This window comes from Dermochelys coriacea, chromosome 3, assembly GCF_009764565.3.
Source record: "Dermochelys coriacea isolate rDerCor1 chromosome 3, rDerCor1.pri.v4, whole genome shotgun sequence".
Lineage (NCBI taxonomy): Eukaryota > Metazoa > Chordata > Testudines > Dermochelyidae > Dermochelys > Dermochelys coriacea.
In genome coordinates, this window is record NC_050070.1 from 69,630,187 (window position 1) to 69,647,815 (window position 17,629).

At 44.9% G+C, this 17,629-nt stretch overlaps 1 protein-coding gene across 2 annotated transcripts in view; it reads right to left on the bottom strand.

Moving 5' to 3' along the window:
* The window catches only part of UBE2J1 (ubiquitin conjugating enzyme E2 J1), a 54,125-nt gene extending 39,422 nt beyond the window's left edge, over positions 1 to 14,703 (bottom strand). The window contains exon 1 of one of the 2 annotated variants that reach the window (XM_038395957.2): positions 14,438 to 14,703. In XM_038395957.2, coding sequence (XP_038251885.1) covers positions 14,438 to 14,468 — 31 coding nt within the window. In that variant the 5' untranslated portion in view covers positions 14,469 to 14,703. The remainder of the gene's footprint in view (positions 1 to 14,437) is intronic. The other variant, XM_043510645.1, reaches the window with a different exon arrangement.
* Between the last annotated feature and the right edge of the window lie 2,926 nt (positions 14,704 to 17,629).

A 17,629-nucleotide genomic window follows, 5' to 3' on the forward strand; every position in this document is an offset into this window, starting at 1 on the left:
AAGACAAGCCCTAAAAAACTTTACATCTTCCCTGCTGTCAGAAAAGTTACATAACTATAATCTTTAATAGTTCAAACAAAATCATTGAGAGATTTCTACAAGAGGACTGAACATTGGAAAGTACACGGGGCACACAGATACACTTTACATTTTGCCATTTGAAAACATACATACGTGGTGCCCGACACATTTACCCCACATGTAGTACCTTGAGAACTTAGCCTACCAGTAAGGATGAAAAATACTTGTGCCACCATTCCCACACTAAAGCCTCAGTTCAGGACAGGTGAAGAGTTAGCCTCTACTCCTTCCCAGTTGCTTGGAAAGGTGAGACTGCTGCAATTTCTATCAGGCTGCTGTCCCTGGACTATGAATGGTAGCTCGATCTTTCATATCACTCGCATAGTAATAAGTGTTTGATAAGCGTGAAGCCCACACCCATGCGACCCTGTCTTACTACTGGAATAAAAGAGAAGGAAGCTCTCTGTGTTGCCCCTTCCACCCTCAGCCTCATGGTCATAGGCACTGACTTTTATTTTTCTCCTGTAGTGCTCCATCCTGAAGTCCCGTCCTAGCTCTGCTTCCTCCCACCCTCACTCCATCCCCAGCCCCCAATGCCCCTGCCCTCTCTCCACCCCCAGCCCCCCGCTTGCTGTTCCCTGCCTTCCCCCAATCCCCTCCCCAAGATGCCAAAGACCTGATCAGCAGCACCGCCAATCAGCTATGGACAACAGGGGAGGGGCCGGGGGCTAGCCTCCCCGGCCAGGAGCTCAAGGGCCGGGCAGGATGCTCACACAGGCTGGATGTGGCCTGCAGGCCAAAGTTTGCCCACCTCGGTCGAGAAGATACCATCAGAGATGCTCAGTTTTGCAGTTCTTAAATTGTGGATGTGTGTCTCCAGAGATAACATGCTCGCTAACAGCAAAAATGTTGTTTTAAATAAATAAATAAACAAATAATAGAGAGAGGTGAGAAATAACAGACCTCAACCCTCCTGTCCCTCTGCAAATTTGTGTACACAGAGTCAATCCCTTACCTTTCTCTAAAAGTGCAAAGTTTCAACAAGTTCAATGGATAGAAGATTGTTGGGGGCAGAATAGATCAAGACAAGGAGAAGAAGTCTGGAGATAAATGTGAGAAGGGAGAGACAGGCAGTAAAAACAAAAGGGAAACTGTTTGCGCACCATATTCCAGAAGTCTTCAGGTCTTTCTGAATGTAGCCTTCATTGATTTGAGATCTACCATACCATTCTCTCACTAGAAGGGAAAACCTATAATGGCAGCAGGCCGTAAAAGAGTCCCAGTTTGTAAATAAGAACCAATCAAGAAATACATGTTTGCTGATGTTTTAAAGAAAGTCACACCAGTGAGCTGGTGGAAGTCACTTAAACACTTGGATTCAGAGATTGTTGAAGTGATAACAGCAGTAGCTTCTTCTGCCAGTGTAGAAAGAATATTTTCTTCCTTTGGACTAATTCATTCCAAACTGAGAAATCGTTTGGGATCTGAAAAAGCAGGAAAGCTTCTTTTTCTTTTCCAGTTTATGAACAAACAGGAAGATGAAGATGACTGAGTTAGCTGCAGAAGTCAATATTTTAAGTTTCTCATGTTGACTTGGCTGACACAGTCAATTTAATTTTTGTTTTTTGTTTTTTTAAATATTTCATTTAACTATTTTATTTTAAAACAATTTTAACAAAAACAAACCTTATTTTAAAAAAATTTAATGTTTTACTGCATTCAAAAAAATCATGTTTGTTTTGTTAAAATATTATATTTTTGCTGTTGAAGAAAAAAATCCAGAATACATACGTCGTTGTTTTAGTTAAATAATAAAATATAAACGTCTGTCTGGTGATGTTCTCCTCCTAATACAGCATAGCAAGAAAATCCTCCAAATATTAATAATTAACCTGTTGAATTGGAGATATTTATGAAGTCATTGGGCGGTGAACTATCTGCTTCGATTACCTTTGGTAAATGAAATAGCCAAACAATCATTCATTTTCTGATATAGCTGTAAAACTAATCTGAAAAGTTTTCAGAACAAATCATTTTAAGAATGTACAGTGTGTACCCTCTAAAAATGAAACCTACATCTATCTCTGAGTTGTGAAGAATATGTATTAAGGTTATAACAACTAACAAGAATGCAGTTTTATGTAGAAATCCATGATTAAATCGAGTCTTCCTCACTAGTGATTTAAATCATGATTTAAATCAAATCCACCCCTGGCAGAAATGATATGAGAATGAATAGAAAAAAAATATTTCTTTATTACTATCTTCATTAATCTGACCCTGTGTACAGAGTGACTAAATCCACAGAAACATCTTCAGATACAAGATATAATCCTTTATCCAAAACCAAGAAAACCTTCATAAATTCAGTTAAAAGTATTTATTTTGAAGGCTAATCAAGGTTACTTGTACATTTCAAATCCGGTGGGAAGTTTGATTTGAAGAATGAATCACAAAATTCTCCTATGAAAAGGAGAACTGCTATTTAAGCCAGGTAAATAGCACCTCTGATTTGTCAGATTAGGTGCAGCAGATTTCAATATAAAACTTATCACAAGGATAAAAGAAAGGAGGGCATCTGCTCTAGAAATGGAACCGAGTAAGCAGAACAATTTTAAACATGGTTTTAATCCTGTTCATGCTAACACAGTTTAAGCATATTTTGCCTAGCCAAGGTAGGCAGTCAAATCAGTTTTTAAAATGCATTTACATCTAGAAAACCTGGAGTTTAATCAGTAAAGTGTTAGTGCCAGTGGATGATGGTGACATTTGAAAGTGGATAGGCAAATCTGACAGAGAACTGAGGTGTCTGGACAACGAAGTCCTTGAAAAGTTATCTTTTGATAATTTTTACAATGTACGCCAAGTAAATTTAACCACATCTTGACTATTTTATACAATTCATTTACAAAGTAACCATATTATTTATAAACAGAACATTTTTAAGCCATGAAATACAACAGGGTGGTGATACTATTAAAAAGAAATAAAAAAGGGAGTCACCTGACTAACAAAATTCTGACCTATGTAAACACGAGTAAATGTGTATCAATTTTTATATTCTCTGGGAGGAGATGGCTTGATCCTTAAAAACTACAGATAAAAAAAATAGAAGGATGAGGAGATATTCTGAAAGGCTGTGTCTTATTGAGGTAATATAACAGAGGCCTTGAAATGTCCAAGGATTGAATTTCTTCTCTCCTGAGGAGTTTTGGAAAGATAACTGCTTACGTTAACAGACTAATACAAATGAAAGTCCAGCACAACTTTGGGACTAGAGTTAGGATAAAGTTCTCAACATCACCCTGTCTCTATGAAAAGTTGTATAAAAAGGATCAGTCATCAGAGCCTGGTGTTTACATCAGCCAGAAGGGTCACAAATGGAGGCTAAAAAGGCTCCTTTGAGTATAAGGTTGTGTGAAGTGCATTCAGAAAGAAGCTCAAAGGGAGGTTCCATAAGGTTTGGAAGGACAATACTGAGATCCCACACTGGAGGTGGTTCTCTCGCTGGTGGATATGCATGCCGTAACCTCTTTAGAAATCTAGATACTGTGGGGTAAGTAAAAAAAAAAAAATGAACACGACTGCATGGGTGGGTAGCAAGCCAACATCACTGCAAAATGGATTTTGATGAAACTGAATGAACAAGTCCAGAATGTTTGAAATAGAGCTGTCGATTAATCACAGTTAACTCATGAGATTAACTCAAAAAAATTAATCATGATTAAAAAAATTAATCAAGATTAATCACAGTTTTAATCACACTATTAAACAATAGAATACCAATTGACATGTATTAAATATTTTGGATGTTTTTCTACAGTTTTATATAAAAATGTGTTGTAACTGAAATAAAAGTGTATATTATTTTTATTACAAATATTTGCACTGTAAAAATAAAAGAAATAGTATTTTTCAATTCATCTCATACAAGTACTGTAGTGCAATCTTTTTGTCGTGAAAGTGCAGTTTACAAATGTAGTTTTTTTATTTTTTTTTACATAACTGCACTCAAAAACAAAACAATGTAAAACTTCTGAGTGATCTTGTAGGCTCTGTCCTACTTCTTGTTCAGCTAATCACTAAGACAAACAAGTTTGTTTACATTTATGGGAGATAATGCTGCGCTCTTCTTATTTAAGATGCCACCAAAAGTGAAAACAGGCATTTGCATGGCACTTTTGAAGTTGGGATTGCAAGGTATTTACGTGTCAGATATGCCAAACATTCGTATGCCCCTTCATGCTTCGGCCACCATTCCAGAGGACATGCTTCCATGATGATGACGCTCATTAAAAAGAATGTGTTAATTAAATTTGTGACTGAACTCCTTGGGGGAGAACTGTATGTCCCCTGCTCTGTTTTACCCAAATTCCGTCATATATTTCATATCAGTCTCGAATGATGACTCAGCACGTTGTTCATGTTAAGACCGCTTTCACTGCAGATTTGACAAAACACAAAGAAGGTACCAATATGAGATTTCTAAAGATAGCTATAGCACTCGACCCAAGGTTTAAGAATCTGATATAACTTCCAAAATCTGAGAGGGACGAGGTATGGAGCATGCTTGCAGAAGTCTTAAAAAAGCAACACTCCAATGTGGAAAACTACACAACCCGAACCACCAAAGAAGAAAATCAAACTTTCTATTGGTGGCATCTGATTCAGATGATGAAAACGAACATGCACCAGTCCTCACTGCTTTGGATTGTTATTGAGCAGAACACATCATCAGCATGGACGCATGTCCCCCGGAATGGTGGTTGAAGCATGAAGGGACATATGAATTTTAGCACAGTTGGCAAGTAAATATCTTGCAATCCCAAATACAAAAGTGCCATGCAAATGCCTGTTCTCACTTTCAGGTAACATTGTAAACAAGAAGCGGGCAGCATTATCTCCTGCAAACGTAAGCAAACTTGCGATTGGCTGAACAAGAAGGAGGACCGTGTGGACTTGCAGGTTCTAAAATTTTACATTGTTGTATTTTTGAATGCAGGTTTTTTTGTTCATAATTCTACATTTGTAAGTTAAACTTTTATGATAAAGAGATAGCTCTACGGTACTTGTATTAGGTGAATTGAAAAATACTGTTTCTTTTGTTTTTTTACAGTGCAAATACTTGTAATCAAAAATAAATATGATGTGAGCACTGTACACTTTGTATTCTGCGCTGTAACTGAAATCAATACATTTGAAAATGTAGAAAACATCCAAAAATATTTAAACAAACAGTATTCTATTATTAACAGTGCAATTAATTGCGATTGATTTTTTTAGTTGCTTGACAACCCGAGTTTGAAATGCAGAACACAGCTGAGGATTCTAGGCGTATGAACCTCCAACACATCACAGTTTGTGTTGAGCTGCACAAATGGAAAATCTTTTGCATTTAGAGGAGTAAGTCTTTCTCATGGAGAATTTTCTACTTTGTAGTAGGATTTCTTATACTAACAGGGAGTGCTCTCTATGTCAATAGCACTCAACTTGCCAACATCCAGGCTGTTGAATGTAGTGACCTCCTGTCTGGGTGAACTGTGTAACTTTGGTTCTGCAATACTATATCTAGGCAGTCTAGAAGTGGTATGGAAGGCTAGACAGACATTCTGAGGAGATTGGTCAGCCAGAACTTTCTTTGCCAATTTGATGCGAGCAAAATCAGCGTAGCTACAGCCTGTCTTTCTTTGCATATGCCTCTTGGAATCAAAGAATTTGGTAGAAAAAAAGTATGTACATTGGACCTTGATCCCACAGTACAAGGAAGGCATCTTGCAATAATCCTGGGCACGTCTCCCCTATCTTTGCTACCAACCAACTCTGTAATGGAATTTCCCCACCAATGAAATATTGGCTTGATGACAGAGCTCTTCAAAGACCACATATCATTGGTGATGGATTGTCTGCTAGGCTGTTTCTGACACCCAAACATAAAGAGTGACTTGAGGGTATCCCATTTTGATGACACCATGTCCATAACTTGATCACCACCTGACATGGAAGTAATGAGCAGGCATTTCCTTGCTTCTTTAAACAGTACAATACAGATGTGTTGTCTGTGAGAATCTCAACTGTGAAGTTCTGTAGAACAGACTGGCACGCATAGCATTACAGTCTGACTGCTCTTTGTTCTAGTAAATTTATATGAAGAGCCATGGCCTTCTGAGACCAAGTTCTTTATATCTGGAGGTAGTCCAATTGTACTCCCCAATGCACCTGTGATCCACTTCTTTGTAAGAGGAGGTGTGAAGAAGAGTATGCTCTTCCAAACATCTTTGTGGTCTAACCACCAGTACAGTGCTAACTGGATGTTTGCTTCCTCATTCTTGTAAAGAACAAACACACTGAGCAGTGGTCAGCGACATGGCTCTCCCTGAGATAAAACAGACAGCAGATGCAGCTCTCTGTAAATGGGATTAAACCATCACAGGGTGGGCATGATTTAAAGCTTGAGGGTTTAGAATCCATCATTTTTGCATGGGTAGAGACACCCAGTCCTGAGGAACAAATTAAATCTAGTTTGATTTTTAAAAAAATATATAACCAAATAAAAAAATGTGGGGAAAAACCTTAAAGGGAATTAACCCTGACTATCTAATTTGCAAGAGAAGTAAATTCCACAGGGCAGCACACAGACAACACTCATTACATCTCACTGTCATGGGCACTAAGAGGGAACTGAGGGACAGTTGTGACCACTCTGCCCTTTACACCGTTGGGTGGATGGGCACAAGGACATGAACAGACATTGCTATTCGAAAGATTCCTCTCTTGCATGTATGTGCACCTAGAGTGTGAGCCACGCTGACACCGCATTAATACCCGCAGAACAACTTTGGTATACTTTTAAAATGTTTGCCATAATTTTATTTGCAAAGTTTTGTTTATAATTCACTTTATATAATGTTATATATTAACAAGTGAGCCATTTTTAAAACTTACTTTTAAACCCAAATATTAACATGGGGAAATCACAAGCCTGCTGAATTTAAAATTCAGTTTTTCTGCAGTCGTTGCTATTTAGTGCAGCAGGTGCAAAGAAAGAGTTTCGTTTAAAAGTCTCTTGTTAAAAGCAAGTAGAAATGGTAACAGCCAGAGGTGAGGGGAGCATTTCCAGATTAACCACAAGCACTCGTCCTAGTCACCCAGCACCCCAAACTGCCATTCAGTGCAACTCTTATTTTCAATAAATGCATCCGATGAAGTGAGCTGTAGCTCACGAAAGCTTATGCTCAAATAAATTTGTTAGTCTCTAAGGTGCCACAAGTACTCCTTTTCTTTTTGCAAATACAGACTATTATACGGCTGCTACTCTGAAACCTGTCTTATTTTCAATGACATGGCAAACCATATAAAATAAGTGTGCCTGAATATCTCATCAATTAACGTGTGCTAAATCAGATCTAAATATTTATATTAATTATAAGTCTGCTTCCCTAAAATCTGTTGTATGCAGTGTTGCTGTACCTGTGTTGGTCTCAGAATATTAGAGAGACAAGGTGAGTGAGGTAATATCTTTTACTGGACCCTGAAATCTGTTTATTAAAATACAGAAACACAAGATAAAATTTTATTTGCAATGTGACTGTTCTTATCATCCTACAGTTGTGGAATTATTTGAGGAATCACATCTCTATTTTAGCAATAAATGCATTAAAATATAAAAGCAGGACTGCTTAGTGAATGCTCACTAAATTAAAAAAATGCCATTATACAGAGGGCCACAAGTGTTCCAAATCCTGCCCAGACGCATATGGGAAGCATTTGTGGGGATGGAGTAGCAGCTAGGAAGAGGGTGCAAAGAGCCTACCTGACACTTATAGATATGTCATCTTAAAATTAACTCTCTTCTATCCTCACTATTAGTAATAGGATGACATGGCTGAGAAGTGAAGCCACTGCTCCATGCTAGTGCCACTAGTAATAATGCCCATCTCCCCAAACAGCGTGGGAAGGGGAAGAGCAATGGTGGAGCCATAGACCCAACTACCCTCTACATCTGTGGTGCAACTCCTTTTGCCATGGGCAATCCCGAGAAGCCCCAAGAGAAATTCAGGCTGAGTCAGCCAAAATTCCTCTGGGACTCCTGCTACAGTGCAACCTCATCCGATCCTGCTCTACTTACAACTTCCCTTTTCAATGCAATGCTATTCCTTTGAGGCACAATACAACTCATAATTGAATATTTCTTGCTCAAAGTTCTAATAAATAAATGAATGTACTAATGTAACTAATCAGTGTTATCAACTATATAGATGTCATTAAAAAGTATTTTAATGAAACAAGACACCTAGTCAATACATGTTGACACTTGTTATTATCATGGCCCTGATTCTGCAAACCCTTTTGCATATGCATAACTTTACACACTGTGAGTAGTCCCACTGATTTATACACAAAAATCTTAGCATGTTGGTAAAATTAAATAATTCTGCTAAACATTTCTTTTATCCTTTAAAACTACAAATTGTGTGCTACAATTTGATTATGCCTTCCCTAATTCAATCCTTCCTTCTCCAGTTGTTCCTCATGTAACACAAACAACATGTACAGATAAAACACACATCTGCATGTGCAAAATGGTAACTGCATATATTTTTCACTGGCACTGCTTAGAGTTTTAAAAATATGGCCCAAAAAGTTTATATATGTTTTATCTATTAATATCTTGAACTTGGGCATTTTGTAAAATAAATTGTTATGCTATACATTTAAAATGTAAACTAACTGTTAACAAAAGGGATTTTCTAAATGCACATACATACCTAAGGGAGAAAACACAAATGAAGAGCTGTCAGATTGTATAGCTTATCACAAGATTGTAGTCCAACTGTCTGTTTTTTCATGAACTGTTAATACATTCTCTAAGAACAAACCTTAGAAAGTCACAAAATCCTAAATCAAGGTTAAAAAAATTGAACACACCCAATGCTACAATACTGGAAAACATGAACATAATCCAAACAACCTTACCTCTGCCACAGTCCACCGCCCGCATGATCCCCAAAGTAAAGCAGCTGTCTGTCTAAGACAGTCTTGTTTATGGTATCATTTTTGTTTGTTTGTTTGTTTTTGTTTTTTGATGAATGTAAGAAGAAGAGTACACATGCCAAGACTAGTCCATGTTTCAGAAATACAGCATTTTATACCTTCTTCTGATCAACAGTTCTTGCTAGCACCATCCTCTCTATACTAGACCTATCAGGTCTTCCTCAGTCTTCTTTTCTCAGAACTAAACACATTGAGGGTTGTTGTTGTTTTTAAACCTTTCCTCATAGGGCAGTTTTCTAAACCTTTTATCATTTTTGTTGTTCTCCTCTGGACTCTCTCCAATTTGTTCCTATCTTTCTTAAAGCGTAGCATCCAGAAGTGGAGATAGTACTCCAGCTGAGGCCTCACCAGTGCTGAGCAAAGCGGGACAATTACCTCCTGTGTCTTACACACGACACTCCTGTAAATATATCCCAAACTAACTGGACATCTACAGGCAGTATACCAAGGATACTAGTGGATGGCACCAGTTATAGGTCGTCAAAAAGGCTGCTACATTTTACACTCAAAAGCATGATCTATTGTTTTTAGGACCTCTTCTAATCATAAGGGTTACTTATAAACAGCTGGTGATGCAGGCAAAGAAAAGACGGTTCCTTTTCCGTAACTGGTGTTCTTCAAGATGTGTTCATATCTATTCTACAATAGGTGTGTATGCTCGCCATGTGCACCGGTGCTGGAAGATTTTCCCCTAGCAGTACCTGTAGGGGGGGAGAGCCCCCCGGCAACCCCTGGAGTGGTGCCTGCCTGGCATGATATAAGGGGAGCTGCGCTCTCCCCCCACCCTCAGGACGGAGGACAGCCCTGCTGAACCCAGCATCATCCCTGGTTTGGGGGACGATGGCATAGTGCAAGGTGAACATGTGAACCAAAGATCACATGGCTGCCCTATAAATGTCCTGGATGGGTACGTGGGTCACAAAGGCAGCCGACACGGCCTGCGCCCAAGTCAAGTGTGCCCTCACAATGGATGGTGGAGGACACCCGCCAGCTCATAACAGCAGCGGATGCAAGAAGTGATCCGATTGGAAAGCCGCTGAGTCGAAATCGGTTGGCCCCTCGCGCGCTCAGCTGAGGTGACGAACAGTTGTGAGGACTTTCTGAACAGCTTCATCCACTTGAGGTAGAAAGCCAGAGCCCGCCGCACATTGAGTGTGCGGAGACTGCACTCCTCACTGGACGCATGAGCCTTGGGGCAGAGGACCGGTAGAAAAATGTCCTGACCCACGTGGTAGGCGGAGACCACCTTCGGAAGGAATGCGGGGTGTGGGCAGAGCTGGACCTTGTTCTTATGAAAGACTGTGTACAGTGGCTCAGAGCTCTAAGACTAGCCTGGCCAACATGATTGCAATCAGGAAGGACACCTTCCACGAGAGGTGAGACCAGGGCCCTCAGGTGGAGGAGGTAATCAAGGATAAGCTGGATCAGGGTGGCGAACGGGGAGACATCCTGGTTTGCTGCCCACCTAGAGAAACAGGACCACTTTGCCAAATAAGTGCGGCAAGTGGAGGGCCATCTACTTTCGAGGAGGACGCGCTGAACATGTTCTGCGCACGTCCTTTCCTCTCCGCCTAACCAATGAGCAGCCATGCCGTGAGATGCAGAGCCACTAGGTTTGGATGGAGGAGGCAGTCCTGGTCCTGAAAGAGGACCTAGGCCTTGTCCGTCTTTATCTTTTGCAGGACCCTGCTGATTAGAGGAAACGGTGGAAAGGCGTAGAGAAATCAGCCTCACCAGGACATGAGAAAGGCATCGGAGATAGCGCCCCTCCCCACGCCCCCCCCGGAGCAGAAGCGGGGGCATCGCCAACATGCGACCCAAGAATTGCAGACAAACCCTGGCTGTTGTCACCGGGAACCTTGTGACCAAGTGGATGAAACCTTTCAGGGTCTCGAATCTGTCTGGCGGGAGAGAGGCCCTGGCCGACGCTGCATCCAGGAGCACCCTGATAAACTCTATGTGTTGGACCGGGACTAACATGGACTTGGTGTTGTTTACCAACAAGCCCAAAGCGGTGCACCTGGACAGGAGTGCCACATGATCCCTTATCTGCGACCGGGAGGTGCCCCTGACAAGCCAATCATCCAGATAGGGAAATATCTGGACCCCCCGCCATCTGAGGTAAGCCGCTACCACTGACATGCATTTTGTAAACACCCTCGGGGCAGTGGACAGACCAAACGGGAGGACCGTGAATTAGTAATGATACTGTCCCACCACGAAACGGAGGAAGCGCCTGTGTCCCTCAAATATGTGGATGTGGAAGTACACGTCCTGTAGATTGAGGGCAGCATACCAGTCCCCGGGATCCAGGGAGGAAAGGATGGAGTCCAGAACTTGAGCTTCACCATGTACTGGTTCAGACCTCGGCGATCCAGGATGGGCCTGAGCCCACCTTTGGCCTTTAGGATAAGAAAATAACGGGAGTAATATACCTTGCCCATGAACTCCTCTGGCACTGCCTCTATCGCTCCTAGTCCTAGAAGCCGCCCCACCTCCTGCTCGAGCAGAGCTTCATGCGAGGGGTCCCCCAAGAGGGACGGGGCAGGGGGTGGTTAGGCAGGAAGTAAACTGGAGGGTGTAACCCTGGGAGATGGTGTTGAGGACCCATCGATGCAAGGTTAGCCGCGACCATTCCAGGAGGAAAGCACACAGCTGGTTGGAGAAGGGGAGCTTTATTGGATCCCTGGTGAGGACTGGGGGGTGCCCCCGAGCATCCTGTCAAAAATGCGTTTTCCCCACCTGCTTGCCCTTGGAGGACCCAGGCTGTGTGGGGACAAGCCAAGACTGCCTCTGTGGACGCCTCTTATAGTCAGCTGCTTCTTATGGGCGCCCTCATACTTCGGGAGGGCGGCCTGGGTGGGAGTCTGCTGCGGCTTGAACTTAGGTTTTGCCGGAGCAGGGACATAGAGGCCCAGAGTCTGGAGGGTCGTGCAGGAGTCTTTCATGCCATGCAGCCTTGTATCTTTTTCCTCCACAAACAGAGCTTTCCCATCAAACGGGAGATCCTGCATGGAAGACTGCGCCTCGCTGGACAGCCCAGAGAGCAGGAGTCATGACACCCGTCTCACGGACACTGCGGAGGCCATGGATCGTGGGGTCGTGTCCGCAGCATCCAAGGCTGCCTGCAGGGACGCCCTAGCGGCCGCTGCCCCTTCCTCCACTAGCACCTTGAACTCCTTCCTACTGCGCTCCTGGAGGGAGTCCTCAAACTTGGGCAGGGAGCCCCACAGACTGAATTCGTACTGGCCCAGGAGAGCCTCATGGTTTGCCACTCGTAAATGGAAGCTCGAAGACAAATAAATTTTCCTTCCAAAAGAGTCCAGTCTCCGAGAGTCTTTGTTCTTTAGGGTCGGGGCTGGTGACCCTGCCGTTCCCTGTGGTTGACCGACTCGACCACCAGGGAGTCGGGCGCCCGGTGGGTATACAAGTACTCATGTCCTTTAGTGGGTACAAAGTACATGTGTTCTACCTTTTTAGAGATGGGGGCCAACGAGGCCTGTGTTTGCCACAGGGCATTTGAAATCTTAGCCACACCTTCATGGAGAGTCACGGCCACCCTACCTGGTGCAGACAGGGACAACACATTAAACAGGGAGTCTGAGAGCTCCTCCATCTCCTCTGCTTGGAGTTGGAGGCTCGCTGTCACCCTCTTCAAGAGTTCCTGATGGGCCCTGAAGTCCTCCTGCGGGGCGGAGCAGCAATCACCTCCTTCGGGCAGGTCGACTAGGCCAGTGCGGTGCTCTGGGTGTCATCTGGCACTGGAGGGTCCACCACCCGGTCAGACTCCGGACACGGGGCCGAGGACATCCCACTGACTCGTTTCTTGGGTGTCTGGAGAGGGCGGCTGACGGTGCCTCCGAAACTCCAGCCACTGAGCAGGCTCCCACTGGGGGCTGCGCAGGAGACGATGGTGCCCACTAGTACCATTGGACCGGCCATGACATTTCACTAGGATCGTGTATTTACTAGAGGCAGGGCCAGCACGCAAAGCCTCCCTAGTCCCTGCGCCTAGGAGCCACAGGGACATGTTGCTGCTCCTGGGAGCTGCGCTGAGCCTGAACAGGCAGGGAACCTGCCTTAGCCCCACTGTGCTGCCGGCCGGATTTTTAACGGCCTGGTCAGCAGTGTCAGGGTCCTCTTTCAACCAGGTGTTCCAGTAGAAAACCCAACGCCTGGCAACCCTAACTGCTCCATATAGTATACACTGAAATGCACATACAATATTTATATTCCAATTGATTTTATAGTTATATGGTAAAAATGAGAGAGTGCGTAATTTTTCAGGAATAGTGAGTGTGCTGTGACACTTTTGTATTTTATGACAGGTTTCAGAGTAGCAGCCGTGTTAGTCTGTATTCGCAAAAAGAAAAGGAGCACTTGTGGCACCTTAGAGACTAACAAATTTATTAGAGCATAAGCTTTCGTGAGCTACAGCTCACTTCATTGGTGAGCTGTAGTTCACGAAAGCTTATGCTCTAATAAATTTGTTAGTCTCTAAGGTGCCACAAGTGCTCCTTTTCTTTCTCTTTTTTTTTTTTTTTTTGTATTTTATGTGTCTGATTTTGTAAAGAAGTAATTTTTAAGGGAAGTGAAACTCGGGGCACGCAAGACAAAGCAGACTCCTGCAAGGGGTCCGGTAGTCTGGACAGGTTGAGCGCCACTGGTGTAAAGAGCGGGGGATCCTGGTAGGAAGAGCTGGGGGGAAACAGAGCCCCTGGCACGGTGGGGAGAATAAGGACTCTGGTGTGAAGGGAATAGGGAGGAGAATGGGGGACCCTGCAGTGCGGGAAGAAGGGAAGGGAGCCCTGGCACAGCGCGGGGACCATCATGGGGCAAATGGGGGGGGGGGCGGAACCCCGGGCGAAGGGGCTGGGGGACCCAGGTGGGCAGAGGGAGAGGGGGGTGCCTGGTATGCGAGGGTGTCGGGCACACAGAGGCGGTGGCATGGGTGGGCGGAAGGGGGAGTGAACGCCCAGAGCCCCCGGAGAGAAGGGCGACCTGGGAATGGGGGCCAGCCATTTCCCCGCCGCCGGAAGAGGCTCGCTGCCGGTCCAGCTCAGCGTCTCCCCACGGGGCCGAGAGCGCAGCGGGCAGGGCGAGGAACCGACCTCGTCGCCCTGGGGCCTGAGGAAGCTCCGAGGCTCCAACGCCCGCAGATCCCAACCCGGCCGCTGACTCCGGCCTATCAGCGCCTCCCGGCCCGCTCCTCCCGCGGCCTGTACGCCTCGCCGGGCCGAGGCCCCAGCGCAGGGCGAGGAGGGAGGGAGCCGGCTCCCGCCCAGGCGGACGGACCCGGAAGACGTTGCTGGGTCCCGCTGCCGCTGCCCCGGCCCCGGCCCCGGCCCCTCGCTCGCTCACCCACCCGGGCTCTTCAGGTTGTAGCGGGACTCCATGGCGGGGACTCCCTGCGACCGGCCCGGCGGCGGCCGCTCCCCCCTGGTGCGGCGGCCGGGGGCGGGGACTCGCGCGTCTGCGGCTGCCTCGGCTCCGGCTGCGGCGGGAAACTGCCCTGACGTGGCAGCGGCCGCTCTGTGACTCCGGCAGGGAGAGGCCCCGACCTCCCTCCCGGCGGCGGCCCCTTCCCCGATACGGCTCCCCGCGCTGCCCCTGTCCTCAGTACCCGCCTCCGTCCCCGACACCCCTTCTGAGAGCCCCTCCCGATACTGCCCCATCCCCCTGTTCTGCCCCTTATCCCTGATACTCTCCCCAATACGCACTTATCCCCTTATCCTCAGTCCCTTATACCGCCCCAATCCCCCTCCCGCTACCACTCGCATCCCCGATTCCGTCCCTCCAATGCAGCTCTCATCCCCCCATCTTCTTCCTGATACCGCCCCCATCCCCTGTACTGCCTCCATGCCCAATCCCCTTCCTGATCCCCCTCCTGATGCTGCCCCCATCCCCGATAGCCCTATTGATACCACCCCATCTCAAATACCCTACTAATACTGGCCCCATCCCTGATACCACCACTCCCCATAAAATCCCCCAGGCCTGGCCCCCATCCTGCTACCTCCCGCATCCCTGATCCCCTTCCTGCTACCATGCCTATTCCTGATACCTCTGCTGACACTGCCCCCATCCCTGTTACCACCCCCAGCACAGTCCTCATCCCTGATTCCCCTTTTCCCTCAATACCATCCCCAATACAACCTCTCATCCCCGATACCTCTCCTGGTATTGCCCCTACCCTCATACACTCCCTGCACCCCTAATGATACTGCCTCCAATCTGCCAATACAGCCCCTCCACTGCTGACACAACCTCCCTGTTAATGTTGCCCCCATCCCAATACAGCCCCACTGCCAACAATACCTCTATCCTGATACAACCCACACTGCTGACATTGCCCCCACACCTGATCCCTTCTGATGTCCACCCCCAATACCACCCTAATAAATCCCCACCATCAGTAGTGCCTCCATCCCCAGTATCTCTCCCAATACCACATCATACTGCCCTCTCCCTGATACCCTCATCATACCTCTCTCACCCTGATACATCCCCACTACTGACACTTTCCCTGCCTTGTTACATCCCCATCACTTATACCCTTCTCAGTACCATCTTGCATAACACCTTCATCCCACATACCCTTCCCCTGTGCTGATGCACCCTTACCTGGGATACTGACCTAATTACTTAGATTGAAAGCTCTTAGGGAGAGGGACTGTCTTTTGTTCTGTGTTTGTACCGCGCCTAGGACAGAGGGTCCTGGTCCATGACTGAGACACCTAGGCATTATGATAATGCAAATAAATAATAAGAAAACAGGCACCTACATTTATAAAAGTAGCCTGATTTTCAGTGCTACTGAATTCCTATCGACTTCAGTGGGAGCTGTGGTCCAGCAGTGTCTCTGAATCAGCCCCCTTTTACTGACATGTCTAATTTTAGTCACCTAAGTTTGAAAATGTTGGTCTTGGCACCAGGTTTACCATTTATGTTGTTGTTCCCTATTTCTTATCCCTCCCTCCATATCTTTTCCTTCCCATATCACTTTTCTCATATCCTATGCCCCTCTGTAAACCATCAGCAGTGAAAACCAGTCACAAGCAGAAAGGTCGAATACTGCTATTGTTACACACACCGGTAAATTTTTGCCTACTTAATTCCCTTTTAGTTTCAATTCCAAAAGTTACTCTTCACTTTCTACTCCTAAAATTGTTGCATAGTGTTGTTGGCGTAGCACGGCAATTTAAGAGTTAGCTGCATTTCAGTAGCAGACAAGTGATCTTTATGTATACAGGGCAAAATTCTGGGTGCAGGAGTTGGAGGAACAGGGCATATATAACCCTTCCTCTCTCCATGACTCACCCATACAGCAGGAGGGGAGGATTCCAACACAGAACTCAGAAGTGCATTAGGCTGGGAGGTTAGCTACTATATCAGCTGGTGAACAAAAAGACCCATTGTTCTGTAGGTAATGTCCAAGAACACATGGCCTTATCTTGGGTGCATAATCATCATAGAAACATAGAAGTGTAGGACTGGAAGGAATCTCAATAGGTCATCTAGTTCAGTCTCCCGCATTCAAGGCAGGATTAAATAATAACTAGATCATTCCTGACAGGTGTTTGTCTAACCTGTTCCTAAAAAACTCCAATGACAGAGATTCCACAACCTCCCGACGCAATTTGTTGCAGTGCTTAACTACTCTGACAGGAAGTTTTTCCTAGTGTCCAACCTAAACCTCCCTTGCTGCAATTTAACCCCATTGCTTCTTGTCCTTTCCTCAGAAGTTATGGAGAACAATTTTTCACCCTTCTCCTTGTAACAACATTTATGTACAGTACTTGAAAACTGTTATCGTCCCCTCTTAGTCTTCTCTTCTCCAAACTAAACAAACCCCGTTTTTTCAGTATCTCCTCATAGGTCATGTTTTCTAGAACTCTAATCATTTTTATTGCTCTCCTCTGGACTTTCTATGAATTATCCACATCTTTCCTGAATTGTGGTGCCCAGAACTGGACACATTACTCCAGCTGAAGCCTAATCAGTGCTAAATAGTGATTTAGCACTGATGAGACCATTTCTCCAGTTTGTCTAGATCATTTTGAATTTTAATCCCATCGTCCAAAGCACTTGCAACCCCTTCCATCTTAATAATCTTCCACAAACTTTATAAGTATACTCTCTAGGCCATTATCTAAATCATTTATCAAGATATTGAACAGAACCAGACCCAGGACTGATCCCTGTGGGACCCCACTAGATATGCCCTTCCAGCTTGACTGTGAACTCCTGATAACTACTCTCTGGAAATGTTTTTTCAACCAGTTATGCGCCCACCTTATAGTAGCTCCATCTACACTATATTTCCCTAGTTTGTTTATGAGAAGGTCATGCAAGACTGTACCAAAATCCTTACTGAAGTCAAGATATAGCACATCTACCACTTCCCCCCATCCACAAGGCTTGTTATCCTGTCAAAGAAAGCTATTAGTTTGGTTTGACATGATTTGTTCTTGACAAATCCTTGTTGACTGTTACTTGTCACCTTATTATCTTCTAGGGGTTTGCAAATTGATTGCTTAATTATTTGCTCCAACTT